The sequence below is a fragment of the Phytophthora infestans genome, genomic scaffold (genome assembly GCF_000142945.1).
Source record: "Phytophthora infestans T30-4 supercont1.5 genomic scaffold, whole genome shotgun sequence".
In the NCBI taxonomy this organism is placed as follows: Eukaryota; Oomycota; class Peronosporomycetes; order Peronosporales; family Peronosporaceae; genus Phytophthora; species Phytophthora infestans.
In genome coordinates, this window is record NW_003303754.1 from 3,876,793 (window position 1) to 3,901,048 (window position 24,256).

Here is a 24,256-nt window from a genome sequence, read left to right on the forward strand (position 1 = left end):
TCGCACTTCAACTCGCCGTCCAGGAGAAGAAGAAGTTGCATCGCGGCTTGCTCGACTGTCCAACCTTTCCGTTGAGCGAGGCTCTTGAAGCGCATGCTCCATCGCAGCCAGTCCTTAGCGTTGCCCCCGTAGAACTTGGGGATGTGGATCTTGGCCGTGTCGGCTGGAGCGTGCTCGGTTGCGGGGCTTGTGATGATCGTGTAGGTGACGTAGTCGTCCTCGTCGTGTTGCTTTCGCCCCATGTCTGAAGGTCCTTGATTCGCCTTGCAGATTTGATACATCAAAATGACGCGCCTTGGCTAGCAGAGGGTCGCGACGAATCTTGGGTTTTGTGGTTGACTTGGTCTTCATTAGGAAAAAAGGAAAAGTGAGTTTATTTGTGGGTGAGCGGGAGGCGCTTCGTCTAGTTTAAATATTCGAGCTACAGCATTCAGATTTTCAAACCTGGCTGTGGTGGATCTTCTCGTCTTCTTATTCTTGCTAGGCGCCACAGGCTTCATCCACGTAGGCAGGCAGTTATGACAAGTGCATTCTGGCGATCTACTAGCTGGCGTTCCAGAACGCACAGTGGCAAGCATACGGTGCGTAACCTCAGACTCGAGCGTCGGTGAGCTGATACTCACATGTTCTTGTCTTGTATATTTGTATATTGTAGTTAGCTGCGTGCCGCTAAAAGGAAGTGGGGGAGGTGGATCAACGCCAACGACTGATGGAGCGTCGAAGGAAGCGGGAGATTCGGAAAATAAGGAGAAGCAAGGCGAGTCATCGGGATCTCCTGAGACTGAGCAGCAGACGGAGCAGGCTTCATCAACGGAGAGTGAAGCCTCATCAACGGGAAAGCAGGAAAATCCCGCAAAGCAAACTCCGACAGCTACTACGCAGACCACCCAGGTGCCCTCAACTCCACCGGCTGAAGATACGAAGTGCAACGCACCTGCCCGTCGCCTTCGGAAGAAACTCGCGAAAGCGTGAGAATCCACAGTTGGTGTATGTTTTAGCTTTATGCCCTGATGCTAGGCGTATGTCGTGTTCATGGTTTTCATCCATTCACGCCCCAAGAAACTGAATGTCATTGCAGAATAGCTCGTCATTTTCGTTCTGAAGCTCCACTGATGTCGTGACAGCAAGGATAGAATCTAAGCTACTGCCCCCTCCTACAATTGATGGTGTTTTGAGGACGTGAAAATGTTACTTTGGATTCAGTTTCAACACACCGAGAAATTCAAATGTTTTGTGTGTACGGCAGTAGAATACTTTTTTTAAAAGTACAATACCAAGCATTTCTTACTTTGAAGTACTATTAATAGGGCAAAGACAGATAGGCACCAGGTAGTCAATGAAGGCTCACATCGCTTGTGGAAATATGTACTAGCTAAGAAACCTAGTGTCCATTACCACTCACAAATTTCAGGAAAAACTTCTACGGGCATGTTATTAACCAGCAGATGTCATTTTTGGGGGGGGCATCAAAACGAATGAAACTTCTTGATTTTCGCTTCGATGAACGCAATAATTTTAAAATATAGTTTCGTGTAATTACATAATCTTAAACATCTACTGCAGCAACCTGTCTGTCCGTCACACTAAATTGTCGTGCCTGTCACGCTTTTCCGGACAAATCATTGGATAAAATAATTTAAATATTTCTACTGGCTGCCGAGCGCAGCGAAGGTGGCTTCAATTGGTTAAAACTAGAATGTGTAATTGACATCAATAAATGCATGTGTTTCCCAGTTTACATATGGGGATTTGCACAAAGCTAATACATTATCCGAAGGCGGCATCGTTTTAATATTTTATACTTTTTCATAATGCATTGATATTTGAGTACTAAACGGAGGGCAGGGTGCTTAGCGTACACGTAAGCATGCGTGTTTCCGAGGACATGGTTTAAGTATACTAAATACTCTGTACTCAGTAGGATCTGCGAGTTACACTGACTAAAATGATAATTTCAATTTTTTTATTGTAAAGATATTAGCATTATTAATAATAAGTTATTTCTGGTATTGCTAAATCGTACATGTTACATGTACAGCAGTAGCCGGTCGTGTGGGCTTGCCGTAAGAACAAAGCTGTGCTTATAAACGTTGTCACTAGATCCACAAAGATAGATGGTTTAGATTGACGTGGAAAAGAAGTAATATGTGCTGATGACAATTACTACTGTATTGTTTCCTAAGCGTTTATTTAGACAACAAAATTCTGATACTTCTTAATAGGCAGACGCGTTGCCGACAAGGCGTAGAATAAGGTTTTACATGCAGCGGTAAGATAACAACACAACATGAGAGGTGTAAATTATGGTTATTATAAGTAGGCCCGTAAAGAAACGTTAATCAACTTAGAGCCTAATCTACGTTTAACCATCCTGGAATCATCGTTTAAGTATCAAATAAAAATACCGCCGTCAACAAAAGGCGTCGTGCGACGCATCGTTATATCCAAAGGCTACAGTATAACCATAACAGGCACAAATTGGAGTGTCTAATGACTAATTCTGAATCAGCACAAAATGAACACACTTCAATGCATAAGAAAATGCTACAGCCTGAATATTTTTATTAAATATTCAAACTGTTACACTTTTAATTTTCTTTCAAAGTAGCGAGTTTGGTATGCGAAGTGGTTAATAGTCAGTTTATTACAAGCTTAACCAGGCAGTACAAGCGGGTATTTGATGCAAGCTGGACAGATATTCTTTGCATTGTTGCAATCTAGGTCTCAGAAACGGCCCGTGAAATTGATCACGACGCTAAACTAAATATATTATTTAGCGTTTTTAGACTGAAGTGCAGGTGCTTCTGGGTGGAAGATTAAGGTACAGTGATCGCCAACAACAACAAAGAGACTTTGCCAAGATCACTAGCGTAATCGTTTATGAGCATGGTAAGTATGATGCTAGGGTCTCAGTCTTTTGTACCGGTAGAAATATTTACACGGCTTACTGGGAGCTCAGCAATTTGTAGCAAAAGAAACGCAGATTTATGAAATTAAAGAAGTCGATTTAGGCACATGGGGGACTCAGAGGATTTGGACTAATTATCCCGCCAAAGCGAAGCGAAGGCGGGAAGGCAAAAATCTGGAGTAAAACCGAAATTACCGCCGCGTAGCGGCGGCGCTTGGCTAGTTATTATAATAGAACTTCGCTTATGGTATACTTAAGTACATGTACTAGAAAGTTGCTATCTTCGACTTGTTATAATAAACATGAAAGCGCAGTAGATTTATTATTAAGATTAAAATAAATACTTGTACGTGCAATTTTTACCAGTGTAGCATTCTTTTGGGGTCTTTTCAGCCAATACCGGCATGTCCTTACCGGTACTACACCGCATGGAGGACAAAGTAAAAAAAAACTCTGGTAGTGAAAGGGTTTAGTACTTATCTAGTCATTTGTTGTTTTGCACGCACCCGTCACCACCACACCACCACATACCACACCTAGGGACCGCCTCTATACAATACAAGGCAACAACGCCCAAGGCAATTTCGGCTTTGCACCCATGAAGTAACGTAAGGCTACATGGCCCTTGGGAGATCCAGGAAATAGTAAAAATCGCTATAGGCTTGTAGCTGAGCAAACGGTCGAATGAGGTACGCGGTCTTGAATGTAGTGACTCCTTGAGTGAATATCTTAATTATTAAAAGGCATCTTAGAATGATTTCGCGGTGTCCGATACACACGGTTTCGCAGTACAGCAACCACTCCTGAATTAAATAAACGCTAACAGCGTAGACGACAACACCAAGATATCGCTTCAATAATAGTGTAATTGCCCATGGACAAAGTCTCGGACTGATGCCTTCCCTACGATTCCTTCGAAGTAGCTGCAGCGCATGTGTAGTGACATAAAAAATGAGTGATCCTAACCAACTTTGCATCGCTATTCAAGAAACGCTTGGCGAAAGGTTTCAGTGAAAGATACTGTTTCGAAATATTCTTAAGCAGTAATTTACCCGTCTGTCCTCAAGAATGATACTGTATCTTATCTGTTTTATAACTCAATCAACTTAGTCGGGGTATAGTAAAATAAAGACGGTAGGTACATTATTCAAGTCAAAGCTGAGTTCACTTTTCTTTTTCGCTTCAATGGATTCGACTCAAGCCGGGCGCTATCCGCGCAGCCCCACCAGTTCATGTTCGCGTCCATGTTGCAGTGGGCTCTAGAGGTTGGGCTGCTGGTCCAGACACAAACGTCGAAGCCCCGCGGCATCTTTCGAAGCCAAAGCAGCTCATCCAAGAAAAAGCTGAAGAAAGACCGGAAAAACGGCTCCCGGTCGGACCGACGCCTCTTGCAGACTGAGCACACAGACACATGCCAAGTGTCGCCGGATATGGCAGGCGCGCTCTTCCATCAAGTCGTGGAGAGCTGTCGAGAGTACATGGCTACATTGCTACAAGACGCACAAGTTCGTCTTCCACCTAGCCAGTATGAGACGAATGTACTTGGACTTGGTAGCAATAGGAACGAAACTGGACCGTGCAGTTAACTGTGCTGGTCTAACTGATAAGGTTAGCGCTTTAAAGAAGCCTGGCTGGACGTGGAGATAGCAACTCGACGCTAATAGGGAGAAAGAGGAGGCCGAACTGAGCGCCAGGGCCGCCAAGAACGCGCTGCCGTTTGCACGAAACATGTTGCCACACGAGCCCATGGAGGCCTTGACGCTGCTTAAGTTCGAAATTGACTTTTTCAAGCCTGGCAATACCGTCAACCATGTGGCCAGTATGAAGAAGGTTTTCTTCTCCGTTGTACGCTCGTCGAACGGACGTGTAGCCAAGATCCCGGACTGGTATATCCCTCCGTATGCGATGAGTTATTCACGGGACAAGGTGATGCAAGGGTCCGTGGGGACAGCTCATCGCGGTGTCTGGGTCGACAGGAAGCCCGAAGACGGCAAGAAACCCGAGAGAGACGAAGGAGAGCGACCGCCAAAGACTTTCCGAGTCGTGGTCAAGCGCCTGACTATCCACGCGGACGCTATTGAGGCTTTCCGACAAGAAGTGGAGAGCTGGGTCGCCATGGACCATCCGAATGTACTGAAATCGTATGCACTGCAGTCGCCCCGCTCTTGTGGTGTGTCAAGACGCCTCCAATGAGTCTCTCGTGAAGTATCTGAGTCGCCAGCGACAAGTGCAGGCGGACAAGAGACGTAGAAGAGACAGTGATCAACTAGAGCAGCCGTGGCCCTACCGCAACCAACGCCACGCACTGTGGAGTTTGTTCCTCCAAGCTGCGAGTGGCTTGAAGTATCTGCACGAAGACAAGAAGCTGGTGCATGGCAACTTGAAGAGCGCCAACATCCTCGTTGCTGCCGATGGCCAAGTGAAGCTGACGGACTTTGGCCTGGGCATTCTGGCGCTGCAGAACCAAGCGATACAGAGCGAAAGATTCCACGAACTTGGCTGGAGAGCGCCAAACTGCTGGAAGGACAAGAAGCTACTGCGTCGCCCTGGTTTCCAAGACGATATCTATTCCCTTGGCCTGTGTGTGCTGGATGTGCTGGTGGCGTCGCGGTCGTCGATTGCAAAGGGAGAGATAAAGTGTGTGGGCGATGAAGAGTTTGACCCGTTGGACAAGAGCGTGTCGGAGCTCATTCATGACGAGAGGCACAGGAAACTCGTCGAGGACATGTGTCAGCCCAAGCCGGGGGATCGACTGCAGCTGACGGACGTCATCAAGCGCATGGAAGAAATGCGGGAGGCAGCTGCGAGAGAGCCGATGGACTCGAGCGATTGCTGCATGCTTTGAATAGTGCACAACGTCTCGACTTTTTTATTATTGTTGCCAGGATTTGGATTAGCTATGAGTGAGCTAGGTATTTAGTGGTTTATACTGAGATGGCTTTGGTCGTTATTCAAAGCGTGAATAAACGATTGTAGCAAGCTCGACGGTGCAGGATGGCCGTGTGTCTCAGTGCAAATAGTGGACCTGAAGCATGCGGTGTTCATCCAACTGGGTGGCGGTGATTGCAAAGGTGCATCATGGAGATTCACCCATCGATTTGGTGGCCTCAGGTCTTTCAGAAGGAATCATCGACTCCAACCTGTACAACGTAATACTAGTAACACTAGTAGGCTGGTGTAATGAGGTAACTAAACTTACCGTTTAAGTTCTTCCTGAAGCTACGTCATTAACACCGGGTCTGCCTAAGGAAAGATATGACGGAGCTACATGGGAATAATGAAGTGGTAGTCGGTACAGCAAAGACTTCCGACCGCATGCTCAGCAGTCTTCTTTTTATGTCTACATGGGCGACGAACGTCTCTGACAGCGCACACTGACGAGAGTACCATTTTGGTGTCTAGAATACACAGCATAAATCTACAGAGCATTCCTCAAGCTATAGACTACTGCCCAGGGCTCCCGGAAGTGAAATTAATCGCATTTCAGATTCCGAAGTTCCCGCACATTATGCATTAAATTCTCAGAGTTCAGAATGGCCATTGTGAATTCTGATTCATATGACTCATATGAATCAGAATTTAACTGAAAATATCCACAATTGGAACATTTAACATTTTGTGTATTCCTTCACGAAATGTAATGTCCTTGTTCGGCAGACCAAATTTTCGCTGACTCGGAGGTGTATGCAAACCGGTGCAACCGACGCAAACTCAGCTTGCAATTGGCACACATCAAACTATAATACAAACTCTTGCTGTCTTAGCCATGTCTGACGCTTCTCTGACGCCTTCCCAACGCTCGAGGAGCATGTTTTCCCCAAAGCCATTAATCTAGTAACACGATCACGTTTTGATGCAGATATTTATATGCCACAGTCGCAGCACAAGTTATTTATTTGCAGATTTCCGATCTACCATGCAGGTATTTATTCTCATTAAATGAAGAAATCCATACACATTTTATTTTGAGAAAACACCGTAAAACAAACTGATGCTAGTTAACCAATGGACGCCTTCCAAAACCATCGTAAACAGCTGCCTTATCTGCAGCAGATATGCCACGACATATCGCCGACTTAAATCTCACCACACCTAATTTACGTCTCATCAGACTCACCTACCCCTGGAGTTATGCCGTGTACCTATCTTAACAGTTAATGTTGACATTTGTATAGTTTAAACTGACCATCACTCTGACGTGGGATGCCATCACTCTTCTGTCATATATCTTTGCATAAAGCATTTCGCGCCGCCAAACGCTGAAACGCTTCATTCTTCAATTTAGTCCCGAAGTGCACAAGTGACTCTCAAGGAAGTACGAACTCTACTGTGTTATTGTTAATGTTTAACTAACGCGCTCTAATCTAATTAATGGATTGGCTATAGCGATGGCCCACAGCACTCACTCTGCGCTGTTTTGGCTACAAAGGTGTATCAGCGACTCCAGTAGCGGCGACGAGAACGTCTCTCCCAATGTGTGTCCTGACCCGCGACGCAGTGGCACAGCTAAAGGCATTGATGCCGCAAGTGACACGGAGACGGAAGACTTCAGGGGCTCCACAGGAACTCTCACGCCGCCGTACTCATCTGCGCACCGAGCCACCACACCCGCTAAATGGTGACCAGTCATGGCGCCTATCAACCCCTTCAGCTCGTACCATTGCGAGCCCGACGACATCTTCGCCGGTGCTGCTCAACACGCCACCACGACGTACACCACCGTCGAAGACACAATCGCGCTCCAGTGACGCCAGAAATGTACTTCAAGACCGCAAAGAGTCGCGGCACAGCCGCCGCGCGAAGGCTGCTCCGTACAGCCGCCCTAACGCACTTCCTGTCCAGCAGTCGAACCGAACAGTCGTCAACTCGCGCGGTCTTATGCGGACCAGCCCCGAGCCGACGTTGAGCTCCCGATCCCGCGTTTCCCAGTCCCATGACAAGTTTGTCCCGGCCCAGTGGCCACGCCGTGTGGCACACTTGCGCGAGCAGTTCAACCCACTCGGCATTGTTTTCCCTGACGTGCCGCTCTATGGGTGGTGTGATTGGTTCTCGCCTTGTCGGGCTGGTGTGGGCCGCAACTCTTTGATGCATGTGTACTGCAACATTAACAGCTGCCCCGTACGTGGGTCAGTGCGGAAACGGACTGATGGAATCCAGCAAACTGTTTTTGGGGCGAAATGCGCGGACCCGCTCACTGGGAGTTGTCGCCGGAGAGAATATCGAGGCTGATGAGGTACTTGGAGAGTACCTGGGCGAGCTGGAGCACGTGAGCATGGACCCTTCGAAGCGTCCTCGCAACACGGGGTATCGTCTCGTCATGCAGCATTGGCCAGAGCGACCCACGCAGCCCATTCGAGTTGCTATCAATGCTGAGCGCTTTGGAGGGCTGATGCGGTTCGTAAACCACTCGTGTCGCCCGTGTGCTCGTTTTGTGGAGGTATCTAATCGACGACGAACCACGGTGGTAGTCGTTACGACAGAGACAGTGCGCAAGGGCGAGGAAATCTGTGTGGACTAAGGGAGCGACCAATGCCGCTGTGGACTTGATGATTGTTGCCACCGTGACATACAAGACCAGCGCGACCCATAGGCGATTTAGACGTGTGGTGGCTACGAAGACGGCGTCATCTAGCCTCACAATGTATTCGTGTAGGTAAGGATTGGTGGTCTTACATGTATATCTTCATTAACATTCAATGTGAATTCTGACGCCCATCTTCTTGTTCTTCTATTGGCGTTGATTGCGCAGCACGTTCTAATCGGTGGAAGAAGCCCACGCCCTTTCGTTTCGCGCCATCCTTCGCAAGTCACGGCGAGTTCACTGCACAACCTGAACAAGATTTTCGCGCGCAGATTTCGCGCGTTGAAGCTACGCGCCATGAGCTCTCAACCATCCACGCTTTTCGCGCGCAGTCCCAGTGCCGTGGGTTATCATCTCTCAGTATAGGACGCTGTGGTTGTGCGGCAGCTCCTGGAAGTCTCTCACTTCTGCGTTTGCCTTGTCAAACGCAAGCCACGCTTCGCTCTGCACCGCCTCCACAGCATCGCCTCACCCCACACCCCAGTATCCTGTCAAGGTACGCACGCTTCACACTACAGTACTAACATCTTGAAGTTCTCAAACACTGTGTTGCATCTTACTACGTAGATGGTTAAGAGTGCTGGAAGCACTAACTACAAGTTGGCCGAGATTGAGCGCCTTCTAGAATTAGCCGAAGACCATTTACCCTTGTGAAAAGATGCGTGGGAACGACTGGGAGGTGCCTACAACTCCAGCAGAGCTCGTGGGTGGGCGGAACGTGAGTTTGAGAGTCTACGCCGAAAGTTCAAGGTGCTCTACAGCACTCGCAAACATACTGGCAAGGCAACCATGCCACCGCACATTTCGAAGGCCACGAACCTGAAGAGGGCGGTCGGCGAGAAGGCAAACTTCGTTGAGATGGACGACGAGGGCGACGAAGACCAAGGCTACGACAACCTAGACGCCGACGCAGCTGGGGATGGAAACAACTATCAACCGGACTTTTGTTTTGACGTCGACCCCGACGAAAGCTGCTGCAGTGGCCGTGATGATGATGGTGGTAGCAGTGGCGTCTCCTCAATCCCCAACACTGCTGCAAGTTGTCGTCGTGGCACCATGTCTCGTACTGATGGCGACGGTGAAGGGGTCGCTACCGCTGTGAGCGGATCCGAAGGCGGTTTCCAAGAGCTTCTCGCGATGGCAATTTGCGGAGATGGTGTAGAGCAACTATCGCCTTCAACTGGACCTGGGACGCCGCGCCCACAACCGACAACCCGGTCAACTCGCTCTGCTGGGCGAAGTAAACCAAGCAAGACAGCAACGCCGCTGTCAGGCACTCCGTCAGATCCTCCCACGAGTTGTTCTGCGGCGAAGATGCAAAAGGCCGCGAAGAAGCCCGCGGCTCGTAGTTTCAAGCCAGGCACCCGTGACGAACAGGAGGCGATGCGCTATGACACGTTGCTTGATTACTCCAATCGTCTAGGTGGGTCAGAGTTGTACGCGCTCCGAGACCATGTCGGATCCAAACGCACGCGCGATGATGCCGATGCCGAGATGGTGGAGGCAAGCTTTGCCAAGGTTAAACGTGCACGAGCCGTGAAAGCCACTGCTGCTCTCAAAAAAAAACTCAGTGACACGCAAGGCGCTACTGCTTCCATGGCGTCCAGTATGTTTGAGATGATGTTACTTCTACGTGAAGAGAATGAACGCAAGGTAGAAGCTCGTCGCGATGACGAAGACCGCCGCCGTCGTGAGGAAAACGTTGCCAGAGAAGCTCGATTTGCCGCAGAGAAGGCTGAAGCGGAAGAACGCCGCCGCCAAGACAGGTTGGAGATGGATGAGCGCGCCCGCCGCGACAAGGAAGACGCGCGAGCTCGTACTCAGGAGCTGGTACTTCTGATTGGAGCTCTGATTAAGAAGGGGTAAGTGGATCGTATGGTAGGCGACGAGTACGCTCGGTCACGATGACTGTTGATGCTCTAGCGCTGAAGGCCTATAGAGCTGAAGAACACAATGACCACTTTCATTAGTAGCGTAGCTCGATCAAGCAGCTCTTGTTAATTTCAAATACAACAGCGATGGATGTGTTACATGAACGTCTTCATCTTTCGTTACAGCAAAGTGCCATGCACTTAACTACTCAAGTGTTACAATTCAACAAAACTAAATCGCAGACATGCTACTACAAAGTTGACATCTCTTCCATCTCGCCGGTAAATGTGGTGTAAATCTGCGAGATCCCAACCGTGCGGACGCGATAGTTACACAAACGAAATATGTTGTTGATGCGTAGCCCTCGGAGCTCAGGGTCGTAGGGGAGAGGGAGATTAAGACGGCTATACACCTTTTGCATGCTCCCCATGCCCCACTCCGCGGCCTGACGCACCGACGTGATTGCGTTATGTAGCGTGCGAGCTGAGCTCTGTAGCGACGGTAGGATTCGCTCAATGTCACCATCCTTGAGGGGAGTGAGAATCCGTCCGGTTAGCTCGGTGGAGCAAGGAAACGCAGAGTCGGACACGACGTTCATCCGCGTGTCGGGGCAGTACTTCGGGTCCAGCAGCTCCAATCGGAACCCCAACGACGTGTCCGAGTCGTTCCACGACCCCGGAGAGTTGTGCTTGCTCCAAATAATACAGCTATCCGCCGCGAAGCAGTTAGTACCCGTCACGAAGACGCCATGGAGCCAGTCATTATGCATAGCGTTCTGCAAGTCTGCACTTGACGGTTGCATGACCTGTACTTACACAAACAATGAACAATGCATGTAGCAATTAGCTCGTTCTCAGTCATATCATGTAAAGATAGAGTAACGCACCCGTAGATTCTTTCCATCGATGAATCCAAATGTGCTCTTCAATAACGGCTCGCGAGCCTCCACACGGCGTGCCAACTCAACTTGGCGGGCCGGGGATGGCCACGAAATACGTGCCGGTCGGTAGCTCTTCAGCGTACCCGCCAACGCTACTTCAGCTTTACGGAGAGCTCTTGCAAGAGTACTCGGGGGCACTCCGAACAACATGCACAGGGTACTGACCTCCATCGAACCCACGTAGAAGCACAATATGAGCCCCAGGCCCCAATGATGGTAACGCAGTTTAGGAGGACGGCCTCCAGTGGAAGACACGGGGCGGATGTGGTAGAAAGCTGAAAATCTTTGTAGCAACTGGTGGAAAGAAGCTCTGTTATCAGCAGAAAGTCAGTATGTAGATAGACCATTCAACACCAAATAAAGTGCTACCTCGTTAAACTTGTGGCATTCAGGGAGTTCTTGTCCATGCCGTTCATGTAGAGCGACATCCACGCCGACTCGCTCGGTTTTCCAGGCATTGCGATGTCAGGTAGTGGCGACTCCGCATGGCGACACGCCAAGCATCCTCGATCATCAGCCGGTACACCTCAGCTCGCACCTCGTTGACACTATCCTCTACCTGCGCGAAAACCTGAGCCAAGTAGAACAGCTCATTCATCTCGCACTCCTCCTCCATGCTTCTTCGTGCCGCGAAAGTGAAAGTGAAAAATGGAAGGATTCATTCGAAGTCCTGTCCAGTTTAAAGTGTCAGGTATACATCCAGTCAGTTTACTGTATCCAGTATTATTTTCTAATTTTGGGACACTGTTGTTAGGACAAAAAGATCGTTAGTAAGTTGGTTGTGGTGGCAACCCAACGTGATATGCTTGACATAATACTTGCTTAAACCCACCTTTTCTGCAGCAGATAAGGCACCTGTTTACGATAGTTTCCGAAGGCGTCCAATTGTTGAAGTGCGATTCTCGCACGACATTAAACAGCGGGACGTCTCCTCTTTATCATTAGGGTCTTAAAATTGTTTTTCATTCAGCCGTTTTCGAGACAAGCGACTTTGCCACTGAAGAATGCTCAAACATTTTTATTGGCCCGCTTAATGCAAAATTTCAAGAGGGATCGATTGGTGCTATTTATAGCCCTCAACTTGCTGTCCTTCGGTGTTAAATTTGAAACTGAAGTATTGAATTTTCAAAAATCGAATATTTTTTTTGTTTTTAAACATTTGACAGCTGAAATCATTTTGAACTACGCTGGAAAATCGTATGTGTGTTCTCCCTGAAGTAGGCGAAGATTTACCCATTTCTTTACGAAGGCTTTTCTTGGTACGCGACACACACTTTGTAACGGGGTACAATCCAGTGTGCCCCATGTTACATAAAGAGTGACCTGTCACTCTTGTGGACACCTGGTACACGGTACCAGGTGCTCTCGGAACCAGTCAGTGCATGACTACTTAGCTCCACTATAGGTAACCTCTAGTTTGTATGAGACCCAAGCTTATCTTACTTATAAATACATCAGTCTTAAATTTACTCCTCTAAGTAGCAAACCGTTCCCACTGAGGCCGGGAACACGTGGACTTACGTTCACTCGGGTAGCTAATACCCTTAAGCACTTCCTCTGTGCAAGGTGCTGTGTGACCCCATCACACTTGGTAGCACTCGTAGTCAATCCAACACCATCGCGGGTAGATTGAGCTACCTGAATCCTCTGTGCGCTCAACATTTGAGCCAAGATGGACCGAAGCGAGTTTACTCGCTTGAACGACTCACAGTACGAGTCTGTTCGGAAGATGGGATGCATCTTTGGACAAGATGTCCTTCGCAGCTTGGCGGCGGCGACGCCTGCCGAGCAACAAGAACGCGTGACCGCGTTTAAGACCTACGAGCGTGGTCTCATCGCTCACGTCCGCGGGAGCTTGGAGGCCACGATGGCCGCTCCCCAGACAACCAGGCCTAAGCCGGTTTGGCTGAAGGTCCCCGCGTTTGAGGGGGAGGAAGGGGAGAACCTTCACTTCTGGGTCCGTGAGGTGGAGAAAGTCATGAAGGCGGGTCTCATCTCGGACGAGTCAGTTCGGGTAGCGTTTGCCCTGTCCAACCTTGGTGGACGTGCCAAGCACTGGGCATACACCAGGGAGACGACATCTCCTGGGTGCTTTGCATCTTGGGCTCAGCTGTGTGAGCAGCTTCGAGCCGCGTTCCTACCGGCGATCAGCGAGTTCCGCCAGCGCTCACGCTTTCTCGCGTGTAAGCAAGGTAGACGTGAGCGCAAGAGATGCGCATGTTGGTGGCATCTCTGGCAGGGAATCCTCTGCCTGAAGACGCCAAGACAACAGTCTTCATGGACGGCCTAAACGTCGGTCCTGCTCTGCACCCAGCTATTCCGGGTGCAAGCGACAACTATGGAGGAGGCGATTCGAATCGCCCTCCAAGAAGAGTACAGCCACAAGCAGGCTGGTACTCCTCGGGAAGAGGAAAATTGCCACGATGAGAATGGCGTTCCTCGGGAGGCGGAGCATCGAAGCAATGACGCTGTTGCTCCTGCTGTCACGCAGCCCGTTGATACCGGTGCGTACAGCGAGCCCGAATCCATGGACTTAAGCTCAGCCGAGAGCTTGGTCCGCTGCTATGGATGCGGCGGACATGGACACTACCAGCGTGTGTGTCCCTCGCCAGGCCTCGGGAAGAAGACAGCCCTTGGACCCCAAGTCCGGTGACGCAGGCCACGGCCAGGTGGACGAAGCCTCCCCGGCCACCAGTAGAGGCAGTATGCCCTACTGAAGAGCGCTAAACCTTCGTGATGGGTGTGCAGGTTGTGCACACCACGGGACTTAGCCCAGAGAGACGTGGTTCTCTCAAACCGGTGAAGGGCAGTGATGGGCTGCTGGTAGTACACTCGGTGTACGGGGGTACGGTACCCCTTGAGCGTTTGATGAGTTCTGGGGCGTTGATACGCCGCCGGAACGTCGCTTGGCATAGCGACATCCGACTGCACTCTATGTCAGAGTGGCGATCGTGGGCTGGTCCTTGGTGGACTAGCCTTTGGTACGGTGAAGGAAGTACCAATGGTCCTCAACGGACCTAAACGTTTCAGCTCGATGAACTCGCGCACCGCGGTGTCGCTCGCAGTTCTCGCCATGAACAACACGGCTGTGCTGAACATAAGGCACAGCCCGGACTTTGGTGTGGCAAGGCTGAGAAGGGCCTACCAGTCCAGGTCTATGACGGAGCATTGGTGAGTCATGTTCCCACCTCCGTCATGACTGGGTCGTCTGATACAGACCGCCAGGACGCAGAAGCGTCACGGAGCTGTCAACGCGTCGACAGCTCTACGTACAGCAAGACCATGCTACGCTGCGGCAATGCCACGGGCATGAGTCTTTTGCCCGGCGTGTGGACCTGCTACATCAGCAGCGTACAACGCCGAAGGTCGTCGCGCCGTACGGTCTTCAACAGTGGTTATGCCTTTAAGCGCTAAACCAGGTGGGTAACTTAGGACCACACGGTCGCCCAAACCTTAACTGAAGAGGAAGGCGCTGAATGTGCTTCCTATGTGGATAACCTGGTACCACACGCAGTCGCCCAGACTTTAACTGAAGATGAAGACATGACCATGCTTCCTGTGTGGGTAACACAAGTACCACACGCAGTCGTCCAGACTATAACTGAAGAGGAAGGCATTGTCCATGCTTCCTGTGTGGTAACACAGTGCCACACGAGGTCTCGAGTGCCTCTGATGTCGCCAACGAGACATCACGACGTGGGTAACGAAGTGCCACGTCACGTCAGCCGCCGCAAGTCGGGTCTGAACCTTGTTCAGGCCGACGTCGCTTCAAGCGACTCGGAGTCCAGGGCCCGGACTCCTCTGACTCGGTCGGTGGACACCAACTCTGTCCGGTGTGTGTGCGAGTCTGCCACGCCAGCTGATCCCAACACCAAAAGTCGTCGCGCCGTATGCGCTTGGACAGTGGTGGTGCCGAAGGGCATTCATCAGGTGGGTAACATAGGTCCACATTGCGGGTAACAAGTTCCGCAAGCAGCGAAGCTGCTTAAGGAGACCGACATTCGGTGCTCCGAGCTTGGGTAACAAAGTTCCACGCAAGGTCACTCAGACCATAACTGATAAGGAAGTCGCTGTTTGCGCTTCCGGTGTGGGTACCAGAGTTCCACACCCAAGGCGGGTAACATAGCTCCGCACACAGAGCCATTGGCTCGAGGCGCGAGGCTGTCTTGGCCTCGCCAGACGTGAGCAACTCACTCGACGTCAAGTCGCACAGACTCAAACTGCTGACGCGAAGGCTGGGTGCCTTCGGTCGACACGGCCGACGCGGTCGTCCATACCGACGCAGTGCACAGGGCGGAGAGCCGTCGCACCTGCCAGTGGCTATCAGAAGCCACGAGAGACTCAGAAGTCTCAAGGTTAAGTGAGGGAGAGGCTCGGAAATACCTTTCCTCCTTGGCTTTCCACGAGGCAGGTAGCCGTCGTGCTGCCAGTGGCTATCACAAGCCACGAGAGACCCAATAGCCTCAGGTGTAAGTGGGGGAGAGGCTAGGAAATACCTTTCCTCCCTGGTCTTGAGGTAAGACCAAGTTCCTTACGGAACCAGGCGTCGATGTACATCGACTGCAGGCTGGAGGCGAACAGCCGGGCTAGAGCTGTGGTAGCTCTAGCCGATCAAGACATAGTGGCGAAGAAATCCACGGGCGCAAGATGCCTCGGAATCGCTGAGCGAATCAGCAGTGTTGGGGTTGCAAGCAACCACACACGAGGCAAAGCGCGGGCCTAGTGCAATCACCGCACTGGTCCCTTGGTCATGAACGACCTGTCGAGTAGGGTGAACGGAACGTCTCACCCGCCGACAAAGCGGTTGCGGTACGTGATGTACGCAACGCGCCGGGTATAATGGGCCGTGGAGCCATAACCCAAGTGTGGTGCACGAGTGCACACACAACTGACCAGGTGGTGGTCGAGGCAACGCACGCAGTCGTAACTGGTGCCGCGCCGAGCATGACACCGTGGTGATGTCTGCTTGCATCACCATGGGCTGGTACCCGTGAGTACTCGGTGTCAATGCCAGACACCAATGCCGCAGTGGCATAGTGGTGAGATGTGCCCCACCACGGTCGAGTACCATCAAGGTACATGGTGTCTGTGACAGACACTGGTATAGGTGCAAAGGATATGCACCATACCACGACCCGATGCGCTCTGGACGCTGTGAGTCAACGCCCGTACCGTGACCATCGGCACTGGCTGCTGTCGAGCAGCCTGCCAGGAGTTCCACGTAATGAACTCGTCGTGCATGACACACATGACGTGCACGGAGCACTTATGGTAGCTGTGGTACGTGTTGTACACAGCGTACCTCGTGTACGGGCCCATGGACCTGTACACTGTGCTTGCACATGCGTCGTGCATGATGCGAGCCCTGGCCATGAATCTGTTCAGGCGACAGCACAGCAGAAGCTGTTGCCGCCAAACATGGCAACCTTGTGGTGGGCGTACCGCACCAAAGGTTAGTACCGTACGGTACATGGTGTCGATGGGAGACACCTACACCACGGTTGTGTACCGTCACGGTACACGGTGTCGATGAAGGACACCTTCGCGCCGTTGGTATGGTGACCAAGACGCGAAGAGAGCGTGGCAGAAGCTCCGCCCGCAAGGATGGATCCTTGCTGGAGCCAAAGGCATGGCCCGAGGTGAGCTGAGAGCTCCCTCTAGTGCTGTAGAAGGTGTTGCCCTTCGCGGTGTCGTCCCTCGCGGGAGCCACCATGCTCCGGACGCCTTCACGAGGACTGTCGTGTCCTCTGGTGCGAACTAGGGGCGAATGCCACACGTTCGGATGCTATTGAACGCTGTGCCAAAGCACTGTACGCGCGCTAGCGCAGAAGCTAAGGCAGCTCTGAGTGTAGGCTTTGCGGCCAACACAGTTGTGAGCATAGGGATGCAAATCCCAGTGAGCTTTAACAGCACAAGTCACTGTGGGTGTGACTGAGAGCCGCGCCAGTCTCGTGGCTGCTCAGTGTGAGATTTTACCTTTTGGTGTTTTAATTCTCTCGTTTCTGATTGGAGGGTCAGTTGTGCTTGGAGAATCAGGTGATTCTCAGTTAAGTGCGGGATGATGTAACGGGGTACAATCCAGTGTGCCCCATGTTACATAAAGAGTGACCTGTCACTCTTGTGGACACCTGGTACACGGTACCAGGTGCTCTCGGAACCAGTCAGTGCATGACTACTTAGCTCCACTATAGGTAACCTCTAGTTTGTATGAGACCCAAGCTTATCTTACTTATAAATACATCAGTCTTAAATTTACTCCTCTAAGTAGCAAACCGTTCCCACTGAGGCCGGGAACACGTGGACTTACGTTCACTCGGGTAGTTAATACCCTTAAGCACTTCCTCTGTGCAAGGTGCTGTGTGACCCCGTCACACACTTCCTGTCTACAACCTCACTACTAGCCGGGACAGTTCCCTGGTCATCTCGTCCATCCGTTTGTATAGCATCCCCGGCAGTCTCAGTCACTCCGTCAAGTTCTTTTGCTCGCTTTGCTGCGGCGGCGGCAGCTTCGCGCTCTATCTTCTTCTTTTTGAACGCAGCCTGACGACCTTTTCTTTCTGAATCTGCTTTGTTCTGCGCGTGTCCTCATCGTTCGGCGGGTCGTACAATGGGTCATTTTGGAAATTCTTAGGAACAAATGGGCGAACCTTATTGTAGAAGGTCCGGATCTTCTCGAAATTTGGAGAAGGGTTTGACAAAAGCTCTATGTGCGTTGTTAGTAGGCTGTGTACGCGGGTAGCGTCCGTAATGATGCCGTCGTACTCGCGGCGAAGATCCCGGGCCACTGCAGCTGAGTCCGGACAATTACGGCTTACTCTGTGTCTTCTCCCCGCTTGTCATTTGCGATAGCGAACACAGGAACTGCTCCAACTCCATGGCCTTCCCCTCCAAGCACTTCTTGTCACAGGAGTCCTCTCGAAAAAGACACGTGGCAATATCACGAAGATTTCTGTCATTCAAATTGATGCAACCTTCCATAGTACTGGAATCCCCGTCAATTTCACTGTCGCTTGTTAAGATCTCGCTACCGCACGAACATTCATTCTCTGAGTCTGGGCCCCACTCGCCATCTTCACTGACGTCTTTTCTTTTGCTGCTAGTGTCACTGTGCTCTTCGTTGCGAGCTACTACAGTGTCATTCTATGGGGCCGTGGCGGTGTCTGCGGGCTACTCCATTGCAGCCCCTTACCACTGATACACCTCCTCTAAATTTAGACAAAATCCCCTCTCATGAGAAAACCACTTTAGCGTAATTAGCCACTTTAGTGCGCAATTTTGGTCTCGTTAAAACCAATTTCGTAGTGAAAAATGCAAAGGCCCAGGTGCTGATTTGACTGTTTGGGCTTAAAGAGGAAATAGCAACAATTAAAGGGCATTGTTTTGCACCAAAACCAGACGGGTTTGAGCAATGTGCCTGATTGTCAAACGTGAAGGTTGATTTGAGGTGACCAGTTACGTGCACGGTTTGGCTATAATACCATCTACATTTCGCCTTGAAGGATCATTTCCTTCGTGAAAAGACGCCCTTCGAAGTCCACGGTAATGCGTGGTCTCTTTCCTTTGACACAGGGTGCTGGAGGTAGCAGCAAAATATGATATCGCACCTCTTCTTGAATTTCACGCTTCCTCTTAGCCAAACAGCCTTGCTGACATCTCCGCGTGACCCGCCACTCGCAAAACGCCGGAGACGTCTTTGCATGCTTACTAATGAAAGTGGATACAGTCCCGTGGTACGGAAGCCGTTGACAGCGTTGTCGGGAGTCTGCATTAGGCTACTCCTGTACGCTTTACATGTAATGTCGATTGCGTCGGACATTGAAACCGTACAGTCCGAGCTGACATGTAACTTGGTCTGCAAAGCCATATTCACTATGGGTTTAAACGGCTTGAAGACAGCCACATCAAGTGGCTGGTACAGATGTGTCGCATTTGGCGGAAGGCCGACGAGCAAAATCCCTTTGTCCGAGGACGCTGATACTTCACCTGTAATATAGTACTCGTTAAAACCGATGAATACATAACATTTTATTTTGAATTTGGGGGACCCAAAAATATAACTTTCCGATTCCCACGTGTATGGAACTGTTGTCCAGCACCGATACTACTGGACGCTGCACATTGTATCTTGTCAAGTGGGCATCAAACAACTTTAGCCACAGCTTAAAGATGCCCGCGTTGCTGAAACCCTTCGGCGCTCCAGTCACAGAAGTGTTGTCATTTGAGATCATTTCATGGTGGTAGATGCGCTAGCCTGGTAGAATAATGAGTGGAGGCACTGTTTTACCAGCAGCATTCACTGCAGCCACCACGGTCATGTGGAAGTTTGCTTTTGGCTCTTGTGTTCACACGTTAGATGATCCTTTTAGGGCGACCACTTTCCGAGACGATACATTCAGCATAAAAGATGTCTCGTCCATATTGGAGACGCGACTCTTATCGAGCTTGTGTTCGATAACGAGTCGCGTCATCGTGTAGAATCGACCCCGCACTGCCTCCCCTCCAACATGGTTTCTGACACGGGCAATCTGCTGAGCAATTCGTGGAGTCAGGATCGGATGCCGCTCAATAAAACGGCGATACCAACCCGTCGTGAGCGGTTTTGGCGGTGCTGTGTGCCGCGTTGGCATGGGCTGCATCGCGAGGTATACTTCGTTGGCCCTTGGCAAGAATGCTAGAAGGGCCAACGGGTACACCAACCCGCTGCATAGCAGCAACCCACTCTATTAAGCCCGCCTCAAGCTCCGCTGGCAGCACTAGCTTGGTGCCGCGGCGGCTGCTTGATAGAGACTTGCCTTCTCTCTGGTCCTTAGCTTTGTTAAACAGTGTCATCACAGGGATGTTTGTCACGCGCGATACGACGGCGTACTTATCTCCTTGCTGCACTCTATTTAGAGCTGTCTTCCGGTCTGTAGCCGTGTTGGCCCCACCGCGCCGCAGCGTTATCCCCTCCGTAGTAGTCTTTTCCTCTTGTGCACGAAGCGAGTGGCCGTGGCTGATACAAGATCGGACCATTTCTAAATCAAGCAATATTACTGGCAGAAAAAATGCACCGTGCATGCATTTGGCATCATACACTAAAGTGGCGAATTACGCTAGTACGAAAAACGAAGGGTCATATGTAAAACCAATTTTTTTTGAAAAAACTCAAAAATGTTAGCTAGCATCAATTTGTTTTACGGGGTCTCTTATTATGTGATGACCATTCTTGGTCTGTATTTACATAGCTAGAATTAAAGTGTGACCGCATAAAATCGCTTCCCATACATGTTGCATTAAAATAATGTGCAGTAATTAGTGCACTTATGCACCTGCTACAGCCCGTATTAATTTAAAAAAACTTGTACACAGTGCTGACAACGACTGTTTGAACGTTCAAAGTAAAAAAACGCATTAAAACGCCTCCCTGAGTGTATATAAGACCACGCAAAACAAAATGATACATACGAATCGCGCTTTAAGCACTATAAACGAGAGCGGGGCATCTCCTCTATCTCTTGAGCCCTTATATGGTACAGAATGCTTAAAACAGAAAACGTTGTGATCGCTCAAAAATATTATCTCCATTTATGGGCCCTTGTAATGACGGTATATTTAGGAGTGTTGTGAGCTCAATATTTTTTCACTTTTAGAAATTCAAGTGTTACTTAAAAGCCCTTGTAAAAGCAATTGAAAAGGGTAGTTTTACAGTTTTTCGATGGAAGTTTACGCCAAATGTCACAGTTCCGGTTAAGTGCGAAAATCAATTGACAAACTTTAAGCTCGATTATCTCGATAACCCTTAATGGTTCGTAAGTATCAGTTTGTTTTGCGTGGTCTCTATAATGACGTTTGTTCGTCGTATATTATACGACGAACAAACGTCATTATGGAAAATTTGAACGTCTAATCGCGTGGCACAGTGTACCAAAACTGAGTTCAGATTCTACCCAGCCATACCTCAGCAGCCCCAATAGAAGCACTCAAGAACTTAAACGCCAGGGACACCAGCCATCAGATTTATACTGAGTTGCTTCACGCAAGTAGAGAATAAAACGCGGCTTGAATGGGTTTTAGAGCTTCTTGCTTGACGGATAGTGATGCGAATGATATTACCCGTTGAAGCTACACCAAGAAGAATACCATAGCACAAAGAAATTCTTAATACACGAATGGCTTTGCACCATAACCCAAAGAGAGTTTTAGTACACGTATGGCACGGACCAGTTGGCACTTGGTACAGTTGGAGATAGGTGACATCCTCCAATAATTTCTCGTTGTTCACCTAGGCTTGGCTGTGCGTCTCGCTGCAACAAAATTGCTTGAAGTGGTGGTCGCGGGCAGCGAAAGCTTGCCGTGAAGCTCATTTTCAGCTGGAATACAGCTTGAACACTTTTTCATGCTGCCGCGCATTACCATAAGAGCGCTATCCAAATAGAAAATCGATCATTTTTTCTGAAGTAGTCCTATAAAACCGAGGTGCCAAGAATACCTCTTTTTAAAGCCGCAAAAAGAAATAGGTGCAGCACCTATTTCTTTTGGACAGCGACGGTTTATTTCATTCTAACCAATTAAGTAAGATGGACAAGACTTCTGAGACCAACATGACCAGGCTGCAGTTCCACGGGAACAAGGCGCATTTCGCTGGTTGGAAAGACGAGTTCGTGGGTCATCTGGCTGCTAGGAGCGACGCCATCACGATTCTCGAGCTTCAGCAAAATCGGGCGAAGCCGCTCACGTGCTACAAGGATTTGCTCAAATCCCAGCCGTCCCGCCTAGCGCACGGCGAAGCGCGTGCAGGCGCACGAGCTGCAAGAAGCGCTGCTCAGGGGACAGAAATCCTACATCAAGGGTCTTCTAAACCAGACGCTGCCAAGGAGCTTCGCTGACGAACGGCTCATGCGTGAGTCGGTCCATGTGATCTAGAAGGCCGTTGCGAAGCGTTATGGTCTCAACACTGCGTCCGGCGTGATAGAGCTGGTGCAGAAGTTTAAGAGAGTGGCCAACTCGGACTTCAAGAACGTTTCGCATCTGTTCCATCAGCTCAAGGCTGCTCGCGAGCGAGCGAACAGGAGCAGCATTGAGGCTCTGGGTGGGAAGATCATATCGTTCCATCGTGCTCATCAAAGTCCTGGCTATTCTGCCTGGTCACCTGTGGGGCTCAGGAATTGAATTCCAGTCAGGAGACTTCACGGCTGAGAAGGTGGAGCCAAAACCGGTCGCCAACTTCGATTCCAAGAGCCAGGCGCAAATCATGGCGCTGGGCAAGGGCATTGCGGTGAGCCACGTGCAAGCCGGGACAGCCAAACTTAAGGCAAGTGCACTGGGCAAGCGAAAGGCCGCGCCCGAGCCCATCAGCGATCTGCACTACAACGTGGGACATAAATCGTGCCACTACTGTACTGGGGAGTTCAACGACATGAATGATGTCGGTCCTCATCTGATTGCTGCCTGCCCCAAGATGAAATACGACTTGAGCCTGGGCGTCCAGCGCAGGAACATCTGGAGCCGAGGCAAACAAGTGGGCACTTGCTGGTCGAAGCCGCAAGAAAAGGGCAAGTCGGCTGCCAAGATCAAGAAACCAGCCCGCAAGCAGGTCCCGGTTGAGGACTGTCTACCGAAACCGGTGAACGCGTGCGAGACGGTGCACCCAGCCGCTCCACAAACTTCACCGCCTGTCAGCCCGCAAACGACAATGTTGACACCCGGCTACGAAGATATGCACGGCATCGAGCCAATGGACACGGACGAAGCCATGTCGTTCTTCGACTTGCCAATCAGCGCGGGACAAGTCACGGAAGCGCCAACCAGTGATGGGCAGATCGCCGACATGGCGGCAAGCGTCAACAAGATGGCAGTTGACGTGGAACAAGCGGTAAGATCCATGTATCATTTTCTGCTTGACAGTGAAACATTTCTGACCAATGACTCTTGGGTACTCGATTCAGGATGCGGGTTAGGGCTAACCAATGAAGAGTCCCGGTTCGTGGAGAAGAGATCCAACAACTGCTACATGTTTACATTTGCAGAAGGGTCTAAGCATACAAATACACCCATTGACACTGTGAAACTTTATTTGCATGGTCCGGAGGTATCCGACCGTTTCAGTTTACGAACATTGCGCTAATACCGCATACTAAGTCGAATATTCTTAGCAAATACTGGCTACAAAGGGGAGGGTATCATATTATAGGGTCAGCCAATGGCGACTTTAAATTTGTCCTCTATAAGAACCAATTGGTTTTTGTGGCCACGGCACTTAACGGGGCGTATTATTTACAATCCAAAACAGTAAAAGAACGACAAGCGTTCTGCCATGCGGTGAAAACGCAACCATCCAAGCCACTGGTACTGCCAGGAGTGGGCAAAGTAGAGGCTGCACTAAAGGAATGGCACGTAGCGTTGGGGCACTTGAGCAAAGAGCAGGTGGTCACAATGTTGACCAAACCAGTGGTAGCCGGTATGCCACACTAAAGGCATCTGATCTAAGACAAGTACCATTCTTCTGCATAACATGTACGGAGATGAAGAAGAAACGGATGTCGTATCGCAATACAAAGGGCTCAAAAAATGCAAAACTGATCAGCACGATACACATGGACATAAATGGTTCGATGAAGACAATGGGAGTCATTGGAACCGTGGGCACTATCAAGTACTTTTTTAGCATCATTGATGACAACACGTCATGGCATTGGACATACATTCTACGGAACAAGAAAGATGTGTTCGAGAAGGTCCGAGAGCTCCTGCTGCAACTGAGCGTGAAGGAAAGTTCACAATCAGGAGCACTCGATCCGATGGTGGAACTGAGTTCGTGAACTCAGCGTTCAAAGACTTCTGCATGGAAAAGGGCATCATCTTTCAGACATCAAATGCATGCAGCCCAGAAGAAAATGGAGCGGCAGAGCGGGATCACCAAAGCAAACTAGACAGAGTTTGCTGAGCGCTCAAAGATGCTGACATGAAGCATAGATGA

The 24,256-nt window shown here is 50.0% G+C and overlaps 1 protein-coding gene across 1 annotated transcript; it reads left to right on the top strand.

Annotated features, from left to right (window-relative positions):
* Positions 1-4,140: 4,140 nt before the first annotated feature.
* PITG_04421 (protein kinase) lies at positions 4,141-5,753 on the top strand (the record flags this gene model as incomplete). Its single annotated transcript, XM_002905996.1, has 4 exons — positions 4,141-4,459; positions 4,581-4,794; positions 4,885-5,038; positions 5,115-5,753. The coding sequence occupies 4 exons, from the start codon at positions 4,141-4,143 to the stop codon at positions 5,751-5,753; spliced, it is 1,326 nt and encodes a 441-aa protein (XP_002906042.1).
* Positions 5,754-24,256: the final 18,503 nt, after the last annotated feature.